Source organism: Larus michahellis, chromosome 10 (assembly GCF_964199755.1).
Source record: "Larus michahellis chromosome 10, bLarMic1.1, whole genome shotgun sequence".
Classification (NCBI taxonomy): domain Eukaryota; kingdom Metazoa; phylum Chordata; class Aves; order Charadriiformes; family Laridae; genus Larus; species Larus michahellis.
The window spans coordinates 4,898,243-4,918,857 of record NC_133905.1 but is presented as its reverse complement, the minus strand read 5'-3'; the positions used below and the strand labels follow the sequence as shown (position 1 = coordinate 4,918,857).

Genomic DNA, 20,615 nt, shown 5'->3' with positions numbered 1-20,615 from the left:
ATGGTTTCTGGGAAAAGCTCTAATAAGTGAATGTGTCTAAAAACTAGTATGCATATGGGTGTTTTCTGAGAGAACTGAATTTCTGGCTCATACTTGGTCACTTTGGTAAATTAGGTCTGAGGGAACTTGGCAGGAAGAAGCAGAGCTGGGACACTTGTGGCAAGGCCACCTGAGCCCGTACGGGTTTTGGTCTCCACAGCAGTGAGTGAATGACCTGCCACCACTTCCAAATTCACTAAATAGGTAATGGTGAAGAAAAAAATCAGTGATAGTGTTTAGTTGAATATTCAGACTGGCATCACTAAGCGCCTTTTGAACAGTAACAAAAGCACAGGATAAATAGACTGGAAGAGGTACAAAATTCATGCTTCGTGTGAGGGAGTATAACTCTGTTTGTGACAGTTTCAAGACACAACTCCATCCTCTGCCTGAATTCCCCTCTGTCAGCCTTTACACACCTGCCTGGCTGTGCCTTAGCCCACATTTCACTCTGTTTTCTTATTGTTTTCTTTCTCAGTGCTAACCTGATTTTTATTAATTTTTGGGCTAAGCTGTCCTCGTATTTTTACTGACAGGGCTAACAACTCCGTTATCAATCTGTAACAAACCGCATACAGGTAACAGCTGTCACACTGAAACGCAGCCCCTGAGTTAGAGCTGGTCACCGGCTCTTGGTGAGTGTCTTAAGAACGGAGGAAGCACAAAGTGGAGCGAGGCTCAGTATTTTAATAAGTGGATGCCTGAATCGCAGCGTAATGAGTAAATACCACCATTCACATCTTCTGAAAGTGAATGGCACAAGTGAGTTTGATCTTGTTCAAGGCTTTGTTCCTCATGCCACTGAACAGTCTGGCCTGACTGCCAACGCTTGCTGAAGAAAGACCCAGAATTAGTTTTCAGGTGAGGAGGAAATGCGATAAGCTCTAGATTCTGATATATGGGCAAGGATTTGTGGATTTACAGGTCAGGTATAATGGGTTAGCACACTGTGGGTAGTTCAGAGAAGTTTGGACATGACCTGTTCATTCAACAGGCAAAATAATTCTGTCATTTACTTTGTAATAAGCCTGACTAACTCCAGCAACTGTCTTGGGTGAGCTGGGTTTCTATTAGTTAATCCACAGTGGCTCTAGGGGTGTGTGATTGAAAATCCACTCCTAAAGTGGGCCTGTGAGCTCTTCTCTGAATGTTTACGTCTGTATTGAGTGAATTTGGCAGCTCCCATTCAAGTGAAATTATGTTGAGTAATGGAATAGATGAAGCCAAGAAAAAAATAGTTTTCTGCAACTTCTCTGCAGATGGCTGCAGCTTGGAGAGTGGGGGAAGGGCGGGGCTGGAAAAGGTGCAGGACCAGCAAAATTTATAAGGAATCTGGGAAGGGAGAAAAAGGGTGAGAAAGTCCATGATTGAGCAGCAAATACGTGCACAGCAAGGAAAGGATCCTAAATGCCTAAAGGGTGCAAAGCTACTCACCAGGACCCTTCCAGCACAAGTGTGAACCAAGGCAAAGAAATATTTGTAGGATTTTATAACTTTGCACTGAGTAACATGGAATTTGTTTATAATCCTGCGCAGAGTTTCTCCATATTTTGTATGCACCTGCTGCCAAAGCATTAAAATGCAAACTCCATGCACTAACAAGGTACAACTCTAGAAAGATTTGCTTAAATTCCTGGGAGATTTATTGGGAATGAGTGAACTGTCTGAAAGGCCTTGAAAAGCCTTGGTAAAAGACTGAAAACTTTTGTTCTAGTAACATGTAGGTGAGCTGAGGACAGAAACAACATAGCCGTCTGTTCAGTCCCAGGGGAGCTTAAAAACACAAGGACTTAATGTATGAGGCCAAACACAGCAGCTCCTGTGATTGTCACATCACAGCAAGTTCCTAGCATTGGTGGCTGTGTCAAATTCAACTTAGGGAGACAGGACAGTATATATTGCATGGAGTTTAAACAAAAGAACCCCAGAAATTTGCTGTACTATGGGACATCAGAGAGGTATTGGTAGCAAGTGGTGGCTGATAGCTGTGAGATGAAGCAATTATTTCTCTCTCTTAGACACATACACACACAGGGACTCTTGTAGCTTTAATGTGATAAGCAATCCTTAAAAGAACTATAAGGCATATTTTACCAGCCCTAAAATATATTTACAAGTGTTTCCAATCAAATGTTTCTACTGGCAGGCCTATTATGGTTCTTTCACAGAGATGAAAGTAACAGAGAACATCACTTAAGTGATTAAAACAACAAAAAACACTATTAACTACAGCAATTAAGCAATAAAATTAAAATACATTTAAATAATTCACCCATAGCCATTGCTTTTAAGAAAAGCTGTGTTTAAAGGCTAATAATTTCAGATAGGAAATTGTTTCCTACCCCATCCCACAAAATAAGAGACGGTTTCCTACAAGTAAGATGAGTGTCTGCATGGGTGGATCTGTAGTGAGCCCTGATTCAGGAAAGCATTTAGGCATGTGTTTAAACACCATTACTGAATAGACATGTTTTTCTGATTTGGACTTCAGAAGTAGTAAAAAGCATTCCCACAACAATAATAAAATGTAGGAAGAACTTGTTGACTTTATAATTACAGAATTCCTGCTGACTGAACCACTATATGGATCATACTGTCAAAATTGTGGTTATAAGCTAAACCGTAGATACTCAAAACATCATGTTGATGGTCTGAATGCCAGATGCTCTGGCTGCAAACCACAGGTTCTCAGTAGAGCTCATGGAGAACCTGCATGGGTATCAAGTTAAATGCACTGCTTGTAATGAGAAGAGGGTAGAAGGACAGCCCGCGCACCCCATGCGCAACAAGCAAATTAAAGATGCGGTATGCCATGGTATATTGTCAGGGCATACCAAAGTAGCCAAATTAGCCATCTTTCATAAAATGAAATAGCACTCATAGACTAATTTAATATCAGAGCTCAACAGAAAGCAGGGTATGTCCTTTCCAAAAGGGAGCGTGTTGGCCAGTGCAGGTTAGCGAGGCTGCACAGTGACACAAAAGTTCTCCTGCTCTTGCCTGCGCTTCAATGGGCAGTGCTAAGTGGAAGGGCAGGGGATGGGCAGAACCTTCTACGGAACCATGTAGGAATGGGCCCTGGAACCGTTTTAGACCTGACCTTACCCAAATGTCAATTCCAAACTGTGTGAACTACTGTATACATGTGTCCCTGCTATTCCAGCTGAAATGACTGTAATGCAAAGTAGTGCTGATACTGTTGGGAGGGGAGGACAATCTTGTTAAAGTCTGAGTCTGTTCTAGTGTTGAAGAGACAGAAAAAACAGAAATGTTCACAAAAACTATGGAGAGGAACCCAGGTTACAGAGCCTAAATCTGTACTGAACAGGACTCTGAAACCTTTTAAGATCTTCTCATCATGACTGCTACTACAGGTTTTGTGCAATTCTATGAGATGCCTGATGTAGCATCTGAGTCAAAACTATAAGAAAGCCAACCAGAATGAAAGAATTTTTTGAAAGGAAACACCACAGACACCAACCCAGAGGTGTGCTTGAATTTGGACGGTAAAATATATCCGTATTTTTGCTTGGATTCAAATGTTTAACAACTCAGAAGGACAGGGGTATTGATATTTGGGTTGGCCAAGAACCAGCTCCTGGCAGTAATGGAGGCATTACTTTAATGTGCCGGTCTTCCTCACAGTCACTCTGAAACAACAAGAGAAGCATGGTATATATAGGAAGGTTCTTTTTCAGATTTATTCACATATTCTTCAGTTAAGGTTTCCTATGACTTTTGTGAGAATGTGATAAAACAGGATCTTCTGGGTGTGACCTACAAGACAAGTCTCAATATCCTTTTCCAACTTTGATCTAAGTAATCGTTTGAGAACTTAACTCGTTTAGAGTCACGGTTTTGAAGGCCATTTTCCCCCAGGAAACTAGGAACTCACTAAAACTATCCACTAAAATTAAAGAGAACCTTCCCATGATGCTCCCTCGTCATCTTCTTTATTGTCTCTGAATACAAATATCTGAAACTTTCTCATCCATCTGCATGTTCCCGCAAGGGTTCTTGTGAAGTGCTTTGCTCCACTGTGGGTAGCAAAGGTGTCAGTGACACCACTTTCTTTTCATGTAGTTCATGTAATGCATGACTACTTTTTGCTCCATAATTTACATGATCTCCTCCTGTGTTTTCTGATCATTATGGGTAGAACTTGAAGTCCATATTTAGTTTTAATTTTTGAAGAGAAAATCAGCACAGGGATCTCTTTCTAGAATTTATTCTCACATGATCTAGAAGCTCTTGAGAACTTTTTTTTTTTTTTAAAAAACATTCCTGACGCTACTCACATAGCTGACATACACAGGCTAACTTTTTCCTAAACAAAATCTGCTCTTTGAGTTGCCAGCTACAATAGAGAGCACCTCCTGCATCTCCCAGTGCTGGATGTCATACAGACTGGAACAGCGTGGATCAGATAGCGTGAAAACTTGAGCTGGGGATTATCAGTAGAACTGCAGAAGATATTTGAAGTGGAGGTAATGTTTGCAAGAGATACGACAGCTAAGTCACCTAGAAAATTGCTGTAGAAAAACAAGTTTTACCTTATGTAACCTCCATTATGCCAAACAAGGAATCTTACTTAGGACCAGATTCTGCTCCCTTTGAAGTAAGTGGAAAACTTTCCATTTGCTTCATTGTGGAGGATCAGACCCACAGGGAGTCTAGTTTGTCTCTGTAAACAGGATAAAGAAGCAGAAGAAACATCCGCGGCAACTTGTAAGAATTTCCTGGCAGTGTAGGTACCAATAATTAACAAGTAAAAAAACCCTAATACTTTATACAAAAACATTTTAATCCACATTCGCTTTTCTCTGTCCGTACTTACTTCTCATGCACTAGAAAGACAATTGTGAAATGTTTGGCAAACAGAAAGGACTTTGGTCTAAATTCGGTGTTCTGTCCATGTGCGCTTTCTGCTTTGTAAACTTTGTGTGTTCTAGAAGCACCCCTGGACTCAGCCAAAATGTGTTGTCAAAGCAGATCCTAAACCTGACAGCTCTTACTAACTTTGTTGGAGCTTAATAAAGAAACAGTTTACTGTAGAGCAGCACATAACTTTGTACATCTTACAACAGCAACACCTGGGACGGGATTGTGTTCCATTGCATCCAATGGCAGAAGATGAGGTGGATTCAGGGGGCCAAGTCCTGGCAGTTGTTTCCCTTATAGTGGCATATTAATGCCCTCCATTTAAAAGAAAATGCTTCTCTGTAGTTTCTGTGGCAAAATGCAATCTCAATAATTTCCCTCACTGACATAGGAACTACTTGTAAGAGTTTGAACAATACAGGCTGTGAAATTCAGGCAGGATAATTTCGTCCTTAGCTATCATAAGAAGCTATTTAAGCTGGGTATGACATCTCTGTGTCTCCTTTTTTTTGGCCTGAGGAAAGGAAACAGTAAACAAGAAAACAGCACTGTCAATAGCAACAAACCTCAAATTCAAGATATGTTTGTCCAGAAGTTTCTTGCCTATTCTTTACAGCTCCCATCTTCATTTCTCAAAGTTTTTCCCCTCTGTGACATGACATTCTCAGTAGTTAATAAGGGAAGTGGGATCTAGATAAATTGTGTTGAGGTGGGTGCAGGCTAGTTCCAAAAAAAGCCATATTGAAAGAGTAATTACTACTGTTTTGCTGCCAAAATGAGAAGTCAAAGGACGTTTCCATTGGATCCTATGGAAGTCTACTTTGAACCTTGCTGTACTTAGTATTTTCACAAATGACTTGTGACCAGAGAGAATATGCATGAAACTATCTAGGATTTCAAGCTATGAGGAACGAGGTGCCATTTGGAGGTTGATTTACAATTTGCAGCTTTCTTTTATCCATTCATTTCTAATACACTGTGGTGGTGTCTGTGACATTACTTCTCACAGAGCTGCATTTCTTGTTGGCAGCCTCAGTGGAGAAGCCAGAAGCTGAATGTATTGTCATCACTGAACTGACGGATCCACAGATAAACTCATCATTGACAGATCTTCGAGTAGTCAAAGATCATCTAGTCCCTACAAAATGGTCTTGAAAAGTGTTGGTTCAAAAGTGTAAAGCGATTTGCTTTAGTTTTCTCCACTATTTAGCCTCCACATAGTATCGATCTAGCAGTGTTAGAAGTATTACAAATGGAACAGATTTCTTTCAGGAGTAAGAAGAGCAGAATTAAAAGTTAGCACAGTTATGTCTCTTCCAAGACCTAAGTGCAGAATGATCTCAGCTTTTGAGCCTGTCCCATGGCAAACAATTACACTTGTTTTCTACATGGACTTGCTTTTGTTTTTGTTAACTACAGAAAATAAATACATTGTAGGAGGACTCTGAACTCTTAAGGGACCGAAACTCTTATTACTTAAGCCTTTCTGTGGAGGTCTGTGTTTTTCCAGCATTTTATTCAATTATGTGACAGCAGCCCAGAAAACGTGAAGCTGCTCTGCCTTCGTGCTGTGATATCACTCACACTAGCCACGTTAAAAACTGTGTGTCTTGAGACTTGCTTTGCCTGTGTGTTCCTTAAATGTTAGATGCGGTCAGTGGAATGAATCAGATTATTCCTGGACATGCAGTGTTTGTTTCTAACATATCTTTTCCCCGTCCTGTTTTCAGTCACCATGCGACTGAAAGTAGAGTGTTTCCCCTGTCTCTGCCAAGAAATTGCAAAATGACAAAGATTTTTGTTGCAATGTAGTTTGACTGATATGAACTGTATCATTGGTGTTCACCACTCAACAACAAAGGCCTTTTCCTTCTGCATGCAAGGAGATTACCATATTGTAAGATGCAAAGATGCACTTACATAAACTCCCTCATGCTAGCTACGTAAACCAAATCCTGAGATCTGTACCTGTCTGAACTCTCCCTTCACCACTACAGTATAATCATTGGTAAGTATTAGATAAAATGTAAAAGGATCCAGGAACCTGGCTCTTCCAGGGGTGGATTTTCACTGCGTATTTGAGGAAGACCTAGGGTGTAATGACTAAAGCACAGAAAAAATGGAGTAAAATACAATGACCATCTTTACTCCAGACTTGCATGACCTGGGAGTAGAATTTTAAATTTTGACCACCTGAGGTTTCACACTTTCTGGTTAGTACAAAATCCCAAAAGCTAAGGAAGGCTATGGTAAGAACCTTCTAATCATATCTGCAGAATGAGGATCAACTGCTCTCCATGATCATTGGGGGAGAGAGGACAGGAAGGAATCACCTTAATTTGCAGCAGAGATTATTTAGGCACTGAAGAAGAGCCCTCAAAATGTCAAGATGGGAACAGCTGCTGAGGGTTGCTATTGAATCTCCTTCATCAGAGATTTCCAAAAGCTAGTTCAACAAGCATTCACTGGGGAATGGCTTAGGTATGCTTGATCATACCTTTTTGCACGGACTCAGACACTTTTCCAGCCCTCATCTAGGATTCTAGAGCTAGTTAAAGCTCTGGGAGGCTTCTCTCGCTTTTCTTACTGCTGCATTTGAATCCCTGCTTAGGCAAAGACTTGCTAATATCTGTGTCTGTGAATGATGTGATGCATCCACCCTCTTGTCTCCTGGGACATGAGTCACTCATGAAGTGCGTTTCATCAAAACTGTTTCACTTTCTGCCCCATGAAGTCATTGATGGCACAAAAAGATTCTATTCCCTTGTGACTACCCGGGAAAAAGAATATCCAACATTTATGCCAGTAATATACACAATATTGTGTTTTCCTTTTCTGATGGGCAGAGTTTTTATTCTTCTACCAGCTGTATTCATTTAGCATGTTATTGATGTATTTGTTTTCGCTATATGTATATTTAACAGTTTGCAATAGGGAGGATGCACTCTTTAAAAAGCTTTTCTTCCTTTTTCTTAAGTGAGTTCATATTTATAGTTAGCTGAATCTGGTAATATCACCTAGTGCTAGAATACTGTAGCTGAATCTTATATTTATACCACAGATGGAACTGATTCAGAAATGATTTTGCAAATGTTGTGCAACTCATACAGTCACAATTATGTTAAAATATCTACCTCTGAACCTAAAAAATTTGAAAGGAAGACAATGAATATACATTCCATAAGAAAATAACCCCAAATATCAAGTGTGTCATGTATCTAAAGGGACAGAAATTAGATGAGGATGTAATTCTTCATGGATTTCCCATGTCAGAGTGCACCAGGGACTAAAGTTCTGAGAGTTCTTTTGATTTTCAAAACCCATTACAGAGACAGGCAGCCTTCTGGAACCAGTGGAGCCATTGACTAGTTTAAAGTGGCTTGAATTCTGTCTATGATGTATGTGTTTAGATGTACCTGGATATTTGGTTAGCATCATTTCCCTGTGACTGTTATTACAGTTCTTCTATACGATACTTGCAGCTAAATCAAACAGGAGACAGCAGTCATTCCCCCTGAATCGCAATTTCTGAGTATGCATACAAACACAACTCGCATCTTCTGCACTTCCAGGGTCAAACGCAGATAAAAGACTGAACAGGGAGGAGCTAGTCATAGTTCTATAGAATAATCTTCCTACAAGGTTTGACTTTTTAAAAAAACATTCTCACTTATTTTAAGCGGAATGGGCAAAATAGCAGGGGAGTGGAAATTATTTTCACATCCTGAACACTGCTGTCTACATAGTAACAAAACCACAGAAGGCTGAAAACATGAAGTAAAGGCTGAAACTCTGACAGAACTGCTCATGTCTCACAAACTCAGCAGATCTGAGACTGAAGAACTGGTGCTGAAGTTCTGGTCGGAGCAGTCTTTGCATCCGAGATTTGTTCAGTTCTGTGCAGGCTTAGAGGTAGATGTCATTCACTGTATTTGGGGTTGGATGTCTGTTCCAATTACAAAGCCCCTTCACAATTTGTAGGTGTTTTGAGGTCCAGAGCTTTCAGAAGGACCCGTCTCTTGCAATGCAATCAATACACATGGAACTGCGGCAAGGGTTGTAGGAAATGTTTTCGCAGAGTGGTGAGGGTTTCACTAGTGTGGATTGACGGTGCTGCCCTTTTTTTAGATAGGCTTAGGGAGGCTTGGACAGGATCATACACAAACTGTACAGTTAGGCTGAGAGAGCACAAGCGGGTAATAAGTCTAGTAAGTTAGTGAATGTCTAGAACTCACCACGTTCTCCATGACTCCCGTCCTGTTGGCAAGCTCACATTCCTCTGCATGCCCATTGCAAAAGCAGCTTCCCCGGATGATCAGGTCATAAATAGCATAGTGGGCAAATCTCTGGGGTTTCTCTACCAATCCTGAACCGTGGCATGGGCATTCCTGTCTTTTTAACAAAAGGAGGCGGAGGTTGGTGAGTTTCAGGAGATCTTGAGCCTCAGGACTATAGGGGTCTTCGATCTTGTTAGCCGGATTTAAGGCACGATAAATCACCTGAAAGACAGAAGGTACACATCCAAGAATATTTACAGGACTCTGCATACCCAGCAAACATCCCAAGGCAATGTTCAAGAAAAAGTAATAGTTCCTATTTAGAAGACTCTGCATAAGCAGTTGTGGGGCTGTGACTGATCCCAGAATACCACAGCTGAGTTTCCACCAGCTGGCCAAGCCACAGCCAGTGACAGTGTACCTGCTTTCATCCCATTTCAGATGTGAGATAGGAAATGCCTTAGTTTAAACATCTCTCCCTGGGGTTACTGAGCCCAGTCGCTCCTTGCAGTTCAGCCAGTAGGTGGTAACTTGTCAAGTGCTGGTTACTTCCTTGTGTTTCTGAGCCAAGTGACAACAGTGTCACTCAGAGCAATACAAGGTTTATTGGCATAAATGCAGTATTAATGCCATCCAAGTTTCTCAAAGCATTTTAGGAACATGGCTTTAGCATGAGTTCTAGAGTCAGGTAAACTAAGGCACTAAGCGGATCTGTGAAATAAAAAGAAATGGTGATCATAATTTTGGCTTTGTCACTTGAACTATGTGCTAGAAAACACAGCTTGCCTTAGGATGAGTAAGCATTGAGACAACCTTGTCTTCAAACAAAGTCAACTGGTTTATTCATTAGCAGAAGTAGCTACACAGCAAGGAGCTCGCAGGACCAAAGGCACTTTGTGCCTACTGCCTGGCTGCAGGTTGTTGCTCTTTTGTCACAGCTTTTATGCTTTTTGATAGTTCTCTGGAGCAGCAACAATTTGGTTTTGAGTATCACAGTTCTAATGTGGTGTTTAACAGTGACTTAAGGGACATGTTGTATTTTAGCTCATGCACTGCTCTACCCTTCTGTATCTCTCAGGGTGTGTTTGTTGCCTTTGGGGAGAGGTTGACAACGGAGGGCTGCCGTGACAACCACAGCCCATGCCGTGAGCTAGAGAGCTGGTTGCATTCGTTCCCAGGCTTAGATGTCCTCCACGGATATGAAAACTCCAATTTGAGAGCTGTTTTCTCCTCTGATTGAGTTTTTCCATCATAGCAGAGGGACTTGCCCTTGAGGTTCTTTGGCCCTGCTTTGTAAGTGGTGACAGTGCCTGTCTGACTAGCTCCTTTAGTGGAGTCAAAGCTTTGTTTCCAAGGGATTCCCTCTTTCTCTCTCTCTCCGTGGTTTTTTTTTTTTTCATTCTTTCTAGTGAACCAAACAATTTAAATACTTGCAGCATGTAAAATACTTTCGCTCTTACTTACTTGCAGGAGCCAGAAAAGAACTTGTGGCACATGCCTGGAAGACAATTCTGTTGCACATTGATGGCACATGGGGAAATAAACCCCTTTAAACTAACAAAATCAGCTGCCAGGCTTCACACAGAGCTACACCTGGCAGTACCACAGCAAAGGCAGTGGTACATTTCCCACCTGTCTGCAGCATTTTCTGTTTGGTTAGCTCTGTTCCTTTTTCTTTTAATTCCCTTCTCTTATCCTGTCTGCTACTTACAAAGCTGCAAACAGCCCTGTTTGGTGAGATCAGAGGTGCCCGTATTTCCTTGTTTGATGGAGCTATGGGCAAATTGCCCAGGCTGTGCAATGCAGGTGCCTACATTCCCCTGACCAATGGAGCCATGACAAAATAGCCCAGGCCTTTCCACCCCAATGTCTACATTCCCCCAGTCAATGGAACCATAAGCAAATGGCCCATTCTGTTTTGTCCAGGTGCCCAGCATTCCCCTTATTGATGGATTCACAGGACAAAGACCAAATCTCCTCTGGCCAGTTCCCCTAATCCAGGGTGGTCTGATCTTTTTAGTGGAAATCAGTTTCCTGAACCCTCTCTCCTTCTTCCCAGTCCCCTGTGGACCACACAGAGGTGGAGTGGTTTCTCAGAGTCCTGAGCACCTGGTCACATACAGACGCATGCTTCTTCCTCCCACATGGTCAGTTAATCTAAGACCAAGGCAGTGAACTGGATGGAATTGTTCTGCAGAGCCCGCTAAGCTCAGAGATCTCAAGGTAGGTTTAAAAACTGAGATGTTCATGGTTAAAAGTCCTTGTGAAACTGTTTTAAATTGACATAAGGCAGAGGAACCAAGGGTAAAGCATTCTGTTCAGTTACTGGTTTTTATAGGCTTGATTCTCACACTTAGCTTTCTTGTCAAGGGCTTCTTTAATATATATGCTTGGTAAAAATGGTATCTCCTTTCAGGATAGCTCTCCAGAGGATATCTAACAGATCACTGGCTTGAGAACATAAATGCTAGAGGTACTTTGCTCCAGGACAAGACGTCTGAAAAAAGGTAATCAATATGTCATCAGCTTCCGCACTGGTCCTGCCAGTGACCTCCTTGTATAAGGCTGGGCAAGAGGCTTAATGTCTCTGTGCCCCAGAAACCCAGTTGGGAACAGCTGTGGATCTCCTCACAAGAGACAGAGAGCAAGGGTGAAAGAGGTGAAGAACAAGAGTTTTTACTGGGCCTCTCTGAAAGAAACGACTAGATAATGGCCAAAGTGTTTCTTTTTAGTCTATGTCTCTGGCGTTATACTTCTGTTTGATGACAATAGTCTTGCATTTTGCTATGTTAACTGCGAAGGAAATCTCGTGTATTGTATTGCACTACTAGTATCCTATTTTGTATACAGTATGATAAGTTTAGACAGGTGAATTAATGTTTTGGGATCGCCAGTCAATAAACCATCCTCCCCATCTCTTAATTGGCATCCAGATAGCACTGAGTTAGGCAAAAGTACAGCCGTTGGGTGCTCTTCTCTCAGCATAGGGCCATTTGCTTTCAAGAAGCTGTATTGTTTTTTGTTTCTTTGCTTGACAGCTTGGAAAAAGGTTGGGTTCCCTGTGGGTTTATTGCTTCGCAAATGTTTTCATTTCTGGCCTTGCATCTCTTGAGGGGACTTGCTTTGGCATTTTCTATATCCCCATGGAACTCTGAACATTATTTGTGAGTAGAGATGTCAATAACTTGGATGTCCCATAGGGATTGTGGCATCCTTTTAAGAAAAAACAGAATTCCAGTCCAGTTGAGGTACAAGAGTTTGCTTGTATGATTAATTCATGGCACGTTTCTGTCTGGAATAAGCTCAGTGGTGAGACTGATTTTGTTTGTCCTTATCCCTCCCAGGGCAAGACTTGTTAAGTGTTGAAGATCTGATTTGGGTGACATAACGCTAGTGAAGTCTTTTGGGAGTGGCATTTACATGGTCCTCTTGGATTCAACAACCACTAACGAATTAGCCTTCCTTAACTTTTTAAAAATCAAAAACGTGGAGGGCTTAAACAAAGACATTTTGTATCAGCAGAGTCCAAGCAGATATGTTGTGCCAATATAAGTAGGTTTAGGTGAGCTGCATTTTGCACAAAGGTAGCACAGATTTATTTTGCATTTAAATCAGTTTAGCAGCTTTGTTTCATATATGCATAAAACTGGAAAATGGAATTTTCCCCTCTCTTCCCTTCTGGAGGACATACTCTCCTTGAAATATTGGTGGTTAAAACCCTTGAGCACAAGGAAGAGTATAATGTAATCGTAATTGGCTTGTTTTTGATCGGATGTTTCTTTTCACATTGAAATGCCAGTCATTAGATCTTCCGTAACATATGTGTTGCCCTACTATCAAGAGCAATATGTTACAATCCATAAGTTATACCTATTAGTCTACTATGTGTATTCATTCAAATAATTGTAGAGTGGGATAAATTTTTAAAACAGATCTGGTATCTCACCTTACATGCCCTCAATTATTTTTCCATAAGTGCACAATTAACCTAAAAAAAAAACCCAAAGCAAACCACTAAACATTTTTCTGTACTCAAAATACAGGATTACGTTTTAAATGAATGTATTTGCGTTATGGTTCCCTAAGAAAAAATGAATTCTAAATTAGGAGACAGATTGGTGGCAGTTGTATATATGGGTTGGTAATTTTGTATGGTACAGCGAAGAATTTAATTTCTGTAAAAAAGGAAGAGATGTCATCATGACCAAAATACAGAGTTGGAAATGCAACCATTTGTTCAAAGCCCCGGTGCAATCGTTCAGTATAACATTCGGCAAGTAACTTAAGCCTTGTGCTGTTCTGGATTGCCAGTGAATTCAGTAGGAGTAGGAGAAGTCTGTTGTATGTCCTGCTTACTTTTTTTAAAAATGGGATACAGGAATTCAAGTACTTCATGGAATGGGAGGAAAACTAATAAGTTTGTATCTGTAAAATTCTCTGAGAATCCCAAGTGATGGATGTTCAATACATGCAATTTTAATAATAATAGGTAAAAGGTAAGAGTTTGGCTGTCTCAACCATTTCTGCCTGAATGTTTTAAAGATTAGATCAGAAATGGATCTAAGTATTAGCGAACTCCTAGAGTCATGAGCTGTGAGAAGAGACACTCCATCCTTTCACTGTGTTATTTGTTCCTTTTTTTTTGTTCACAAGGTTTTTGTTTCTGAAGCCTGTGAAGCAGATTCCTTCTATACAGACAGACATTTGACTTCTGCCTTTTGCAGAAAGGCAGAAACATGATTCATTTCTCATTTCCCAGAGGTACCGTGCAAATTTGCAGTTTTCCATTGTATGCATGTAAAAGACATGAAGAGAGTGTAATGAAAAAGAAGTAAGTTCTTATAATTAAGATGCAAGCTCTGAAAAGTGTTTCCCATGATGTTCACTGTAAAGCTATTTCTCATCTAATTAAATCTCTATCTGGTGTCAAGGTCTGTGGAAGCTCTGCTCTTTTTTTGCTGTAACAGACTGCTCTGAAATCTCCCAGTCATTTCTCTGAATATCAGTGTGCAGCTTTCATAAAAGCAGCGTATGCACAGCTGCAGAAGAAAACCTGATGGTGATTAAGTCTGCTAAGGGACATCCTAGAAATCTTTCCACTTCCATTGAATTGGGTGGAAGTTGAGGGTATTCAGCACCTCTATAGTCTCAACCCCTTGTGGAAATCCATCCTACATCCTGCGTTTCCCTTATAATCAGGAGCTGCCACTGGAGCTGAATGCTGAGTAGGACATTCATGCTTATCTGCATATCTGCTATCAAGCGCATATTTGTCATTCTCATTTTCAAAAGTCAATCAGCTGCGCCTCAAAAAGATGGTCACTACCCTGTCCTCTCCTGACCTTTCTAAGAGCAAGGAAGTTTGGAGAATGCTGTAAGTGTGCAAAGCTAAAAAAGGTAGCCACTGTTAGAGGACTGGTTTTGCTGCACACAAGTTGGCACAGCTTCACACAGGGTGATGTTTTATCGCCAATCAAGAGATCATCTTCATTCCAGAGACAGTGTCTCAGATTTTTGATTTCTTGCCATATGTTTTGCTTTTACATTCTTGATGCAGATAATTCTGTTTTCTTAACCTGATCTTCCAGACAGTATTAGTCAGAAAAGATGTGGACACAACAAAGGTTCCCCCTTGCAAGCTGATAGCCTAAGGTCAAGGAATATGAGTCATAAATGGAGGGCAGTGCCAATGCATGGCCTCCTGCAAAAGAAGATCCTTGTGTAAAACAAGAATTTGATATTACAGATCATCCTTAAGCTATGTTGCTCATGTTGCACACAATCAGGTTAATGAGATCAGAAATGCCTGTGTGCTTATACTGGGCCCATCAGAAGGAAGCTGCAATAAAAACTCTCATCAGTCCTAAATCCTCTTCATTAAGAGGTTTTCATGTGAGTTGATTTTGTTCTTAAAGGAACAGTAAACAATTGTCTCAGAATTTTTCCTACACAGCGGCAAATATTCTCTGATGTATTTAATGGAGCCTCTTGACTAAAATTAATTCTTCCATCTTGTGGTACAGTAGTTTTAACTAAGAAGTAGTCTCTTTCCTGTTTCGAAATACTGTTCAGAGCACAAAGAATGTCTAGCTATTCTCTTGGCTATTAGAAGGCCCATTCTGACGATTCATGGAACAGTGTTTTTTAGTCAAGATCCAGGGCTTTTCTGTCTTTCCAGAGCATAAAACTTAGAAGCCAGTATAGGATATGATAGTTTGTCAAAGAAAAAATTGTGCATTTGATTTTTAAAATTTCTCCGATCTGGGTAAACTCAGCTACTACCAAGACAGTGGCATCCTGAATTAATTCTGTGTTTTCCAAAACAGAAAGAGTCAATGTCCCTTCAGTTTGCATTTGCTTTGAGGTTATTCCAGTAATCCAGTCTGTGTGGCATTAATATTAATATTTAGGCATTGCTGCCAATATGATGATGGGGAAAGACTACACAATTGAAGTTAGAGGCAGACAAATCTGAAGAGCCATGCAGACTTTTTCTCCTCCTCAAACAAAACATATTCTGTAGGTTCAGGTTATCCATAGATGTGAATCTCTACAGCTGTGTAGAAAGGCAAGGTTTATAGGGAGAAGCAGTATCTTCTATCAAGCTAGGTAATGTAGTTGCAGTACAAAATCTAGGCTATTGGGCACAAAATCTTCAGCTTGCAGTCTGTTTACAGGGAATGGACAAAATTCCTTCCGTCTTACGTTGTCATGTGAGAACATTTGCATGTTCCCACAAAGTGCAGTGTCCTTTTTCATTATGAGGAATGATATTTGCTGTGAAATGGCAAAGGGCGGCACAAGGAGTTCGGTGATGCAGTCAGCCCGACTGGGAACTGGATTGAGAACGAGGAGGCTCATTTCGCTCTGTCTGCTGAATTATCAGGGCAAGTGATAACAGCCCATCACTGTCATTGTCAACCAATGTCAACCAAGCTGCATTCTCATGGGAGAGCATCCATTTCTCGTAGGTGAAGCCACTTTTATCTCTAGGTCTTCACCGAAATCTTACATGTGAACAGACATAGTCTCACCATGACAGTGATGTGTGGACAACTGTAGAGCAAACAGTTAAGCGTTCTTTTGCCTGGAGTTTGAAAATTACAATAATGAATCTCTAAGACTCATAGATTTTTAGACAAGATTTTTTTCACAGTTGAGACTTGAAAAAAAAGTCATGGCTGCAACTGCATTAAGGTTTTATAAAACAGGGTGAGAAGAAAAATTCATTTGATATCTGCTGCCTTGTACGCTCAGGAAATGCAGAAGCAATGCTCAGAAAAACCCTACAGTGTCTTTTGGTCAGGTTTATAAGGTTCCAAATGTCTCTGAAATAGCTCATTACAAACGAGGTCAGAGTAGGACACTTGCTTCCCTCCTGAAGTTCTCTTGCCAGGGATGGGAATGCTGGACTGGTCTCGTCAGTTCCAATTCCCTTCAGAGACAAATCCTTGAGCCCCTTAATTCTTCCTCCAGGGAAGGAGGGCCTGGCAGTGCTATCTGCTTGTTTACACTGCTGGTGTTAACTGCTTCCTTTCAACTCGCCTCTGCATTCTGTCTCCTCTACAGTTCAAGTTAAACGAAATGCTGAACAGACAGCCCTAGTCATAACATTCGGGCACTTACCTCCACTAGTGACTAATCCCTCCTGGAATCTCTTCCGTCTGCAAGTTGGAATAACCCGAGCATCGTGCAACTTTGAGAGGCCAGTTCTGATGACTGTGGGACAATTCACTGCAGTGCAAGACCCTGCCCTTGCATCTTACCTAATAGGAATTCAACCTTGTGATGTGCTGAGCACGTTTCTTTTCAGTGACCCCACTGCCATACGAGATCAGACCTTTAAGAAGCCACTGAAGCCACAGTGGTGACCTCTTGAATTATTGATGTTGCTACTTAATGAGGTATGTGTGTGTGCGGGGGATCCTTCTTTGTTTATGAAAAGGTTTGGCGTGAATACAGTAAAAGAAAAGCCTGAGAAAAGACAGCAAAAAATGTAGGTCCTTGGAACAGGATCACATACATTCCACACAGAGCCCTGTCCCTGGCCTGGTTTGGCGTCTGTGTGCAAGTGGCCCGCCTCAGTTAGGGAAGTAACTGTTGCTCAGGGAGTCCCTGTAGATGGAGAAAGGCAGCAGAGGTCTTCAGTGTCAGTGCAGAGGAAAAGGCCTTCTGTTGGGTTGACAGTGGCTTCTGTCTGAACAACCAGGTGGCTTTTGAAGAGGCAAAACTGCATCCCATCACAACGTGTCTTGATCTGGCATTCACAGAGCGTGTGTAGAAGAGTGATTAAAAGTCTGTTAGCTACAAAGCGAGTCCACTCATCTTTGACAAAAGGCACTGCTGGGGACTTCTGTCCCTAAAGAGGTCACCACAGGATACAAAACGGAGAATGAACAGGTCTCCTGCGCAAGGCACACTTAACATGTTGCCATAGAAACCAGTTACTTAATTCAGGCATACACAATTCTTCTGGCCCCCAGTGAATTCCAGTAATGGGTTTATTATATCACACTTCATTGCTGTCATCTGTCACACAGACACTCACATAAATGAACCAGCCTTTGATTCAAAACTCCCTTCCACTAGCTAGACCCGACAGGGGAAGGGTCTCCTTTTGGGTCTGGTGGTTATAAGCAGGTCAGAATTCTACCCCACTTTGCATGCTAATGTCTTCCATTCATGCAAACATCATCTTCGATGGAGGAGAACATTTGTTTTCATTTCTCAATATTCCAGTTTATTAAAAATGTGCTCTTAATCTCTCAGATACTTGAGTGCACGTGCTGTCAGGATGCAGGTTGAAACATTTCGGTCCCTGTTTCCCTCATGTGATGTTTGAACTGTAAGTCACACTAATGTCTGATGCAACCTTGTGGTAATTTCTCCTTTTGTTTGGGCCAGAGTTTTGGTTTACATTAGCTGACCTGAAGGCTTATTTTAGGCTCCGTAACTACATAGTACAGTGTTTTTAAATTAGAAAAACAGATGGATAGACAAGTAGGTTAAAAAGGTCTCAGTTATGTAATCACAGAATCACAGAATTGTAGGGGTTGGAAGGGACCTCTAGAGATCATCTAGTCCAACCCCCTGCCAAAGCAGGTTCACCTAGAGCAGGCTGGACAGGATCGTGTTCAGGCGGGTTTTGAATATCTCCAGAGAAGGACACTCTGCAGCCTCTCTGGGCAGCTTGTTCCAGTGCTCTGTCACCATCAAAGACAAGACATTTTTCCTCATGTTCAGATGGCACTTCCCGTGTTCCAGTTTGTGCCTGTTGCCCCTTATCCTGTCGCTGGGCTCCACTGATAGAGTCTGGCCCCATCTTCTTGACACTTTCCCTTTTTAGATATTCAGAATTATAGAAAGGTTTACATTGGAAGGGACCTTAAAGATCATCTAGTTCTAACCCCCTGCCATGGGCAAGGACACCTCCCACCAGACCAGGCTGCTCAAAGCCCCATCCAGCCTGGCCTTGAATTTATAAGCATTGATAAGATCCCCTCTCAGCCTTCTCTTCTCCAGGCTAAACAGACACAGGTATCTCAGCCTTTCCTCATCAGAGAGATGCTCCAGTCCCGTGATGATCTTCAGAGCCCTCCACTGGACTGTCTCCAATAATTCCTTGTCTTTCTTGAACTGGGGAACCCAGAACTGGACACAGTTGATGCATAAGACTCCATGCAGGCATTGCCTGTAGATACACTTACAGTAAGTGAACCTTAAGAAGGTGGGATTGGTTATAGTTCATGATGTTATGTTGGAGGTTAGCATACTGAAGCTGATGAGCACAGTAGTAATTGTTCTGCCTTAGGAATAGTTAAGAATGTTCTCATTTAGGAATAGGATGAAGGTTAGAAGCATTTGTTTCCCATTTAATATGTAATTTCTTATTGTGATAGAAGTCAACAGGCAAAACATAGGGTACTTAACAGGCCAGTCAGGACTTAAGACATGCTAGTGGAGAATTTTGACTGAAAAGCATTTATAAGCATAGAAAGTTAGGTGTTGATTTTGTCATGCTTCATATAAAGCAAATGATGTGTAGGCAATCAGCAGTGAATAAATTGCTCTACCTCCTAGACCAGAAATCATCAATAGAGCAAGTTTACTGCCAGAAGCATTAAGATCGGAGGACACAGAATCTCGATAGGTAGATTCTAGCTGCAGAAGTACACTGGATCTGAACAGGAGTAAGGGATTTAGTAAATGCTGGAGTAAAAGAAAACTGCAAAAGAGACATTAGGAAGTCACCTCCTTGCATTTCTACAGGACTTGTTGCCCAATGCATGACACTTTCTGTCTCAGCTGTACCTTATCTGAGATGGAATGAAGTTGTGTGACCCTGTCAGGAGAAAGATAAGGGATAATCTACAAGAGACAAGGGATACACCATACACACATAGTGATACGTTATGTTCTGTTATGACATTGTCACATCACTCACTCAAATGTCTTTTGCTTCCATTCTAGTCTCCTAAAAATTTATCTTCTGCCAAGATTCCTGTCATGCTCCCAGGAAAAGCCTCTTTCAGTGGTCTTGGAGGACCACCAGAGTGAGCTGACTTAGGAAGGTGCATCTCAGTTTATAGATGCATGAAAGTTACTGCAGCTCTACCACCTTCTCCTTTCACACCTACATTCTCAGTTCTGAAAGCCAGTCGACCCAAAATCGTGTTTCATTATGTGTCCCACGTTGGTTTTAAATCTAAGTGTTCTTAGTAAGCCATCTCTTTTTTTGATTCATTTTGTTCCCTGTTAAAAAGGAATTTGCGTCTCCTCTCCAAGTGAATAGGACAATGCCCAAGAAAAACCTGAGTGCCATGCAGTGGAAATTACTTCAACCCCCTCAGTAGAGAAAACCATTATTTATGTAAGCACATTAAGTAACATTTAAGTTGGAACAGTTTTGATCATTTCAGAAATGTTGTCGTCTTGTGATGTGAGCTCTTCAGCAATCCAGGGCTTAGCCAGAATCAGTAGCTGGATAGGTCAGAGCGGAGGTGAAAGATGAGCAGAGGACACTGCACAAAGTAGTGGTGGGGTTTCAGTCAGCTTCCGTCCAAGTCAGTTGTGAGTCAGTGTTTGAGGGAATGCCCTGGTGACATTCGTGACATCTTTAAAATAAGATGTAAAATTGCAGTTCTTAGATGCACGGGCAGAGCTCCAGTGAGACTTGTAGTAAGAGTAGCAGTGTCACGCAGGCAGATCTGATCAGGTATCGCTCTAAGTAACTACACTCTGCCTTCCTTTATTGTCATTCACAAAAGAATCTGTTGAGTTGTATTGCTGATCTGAAAAGCCTGATGCTTTTGCACCCTTGCCATAGTGACCTTTCAAGGATTGATTGAGGTCTCTGTAAAGTCTGTCCAGAACTTCAGAATCCTTTTGGGTTAATGTGCTGTGAAACAGTATCTGTCT

General features: G+C 41.4%; 1 protein-coding gene across 1 annotated transcript in view; it reads right to left on the bottom strand.

The window, feature by feature from the left end:
• LOC141749603 (netrin-4-like) overlaps nt 1-20,615 on the bottom strand; it is a 55,113-nt gene that overhangs the window by 23,353 nt on the left and 11,145 nt on the right. Inside the window, exon 3 of the mRNA XM_074603362.1 lies at nt 9,156-9,419. Coding sequence (XP_074459463.1) covers nt 9,156-9,419 — 264 coding nt within the window. The remainder of the gene's footprint in view (nt 1-9,155; nt 9,420-20,615) is intronic.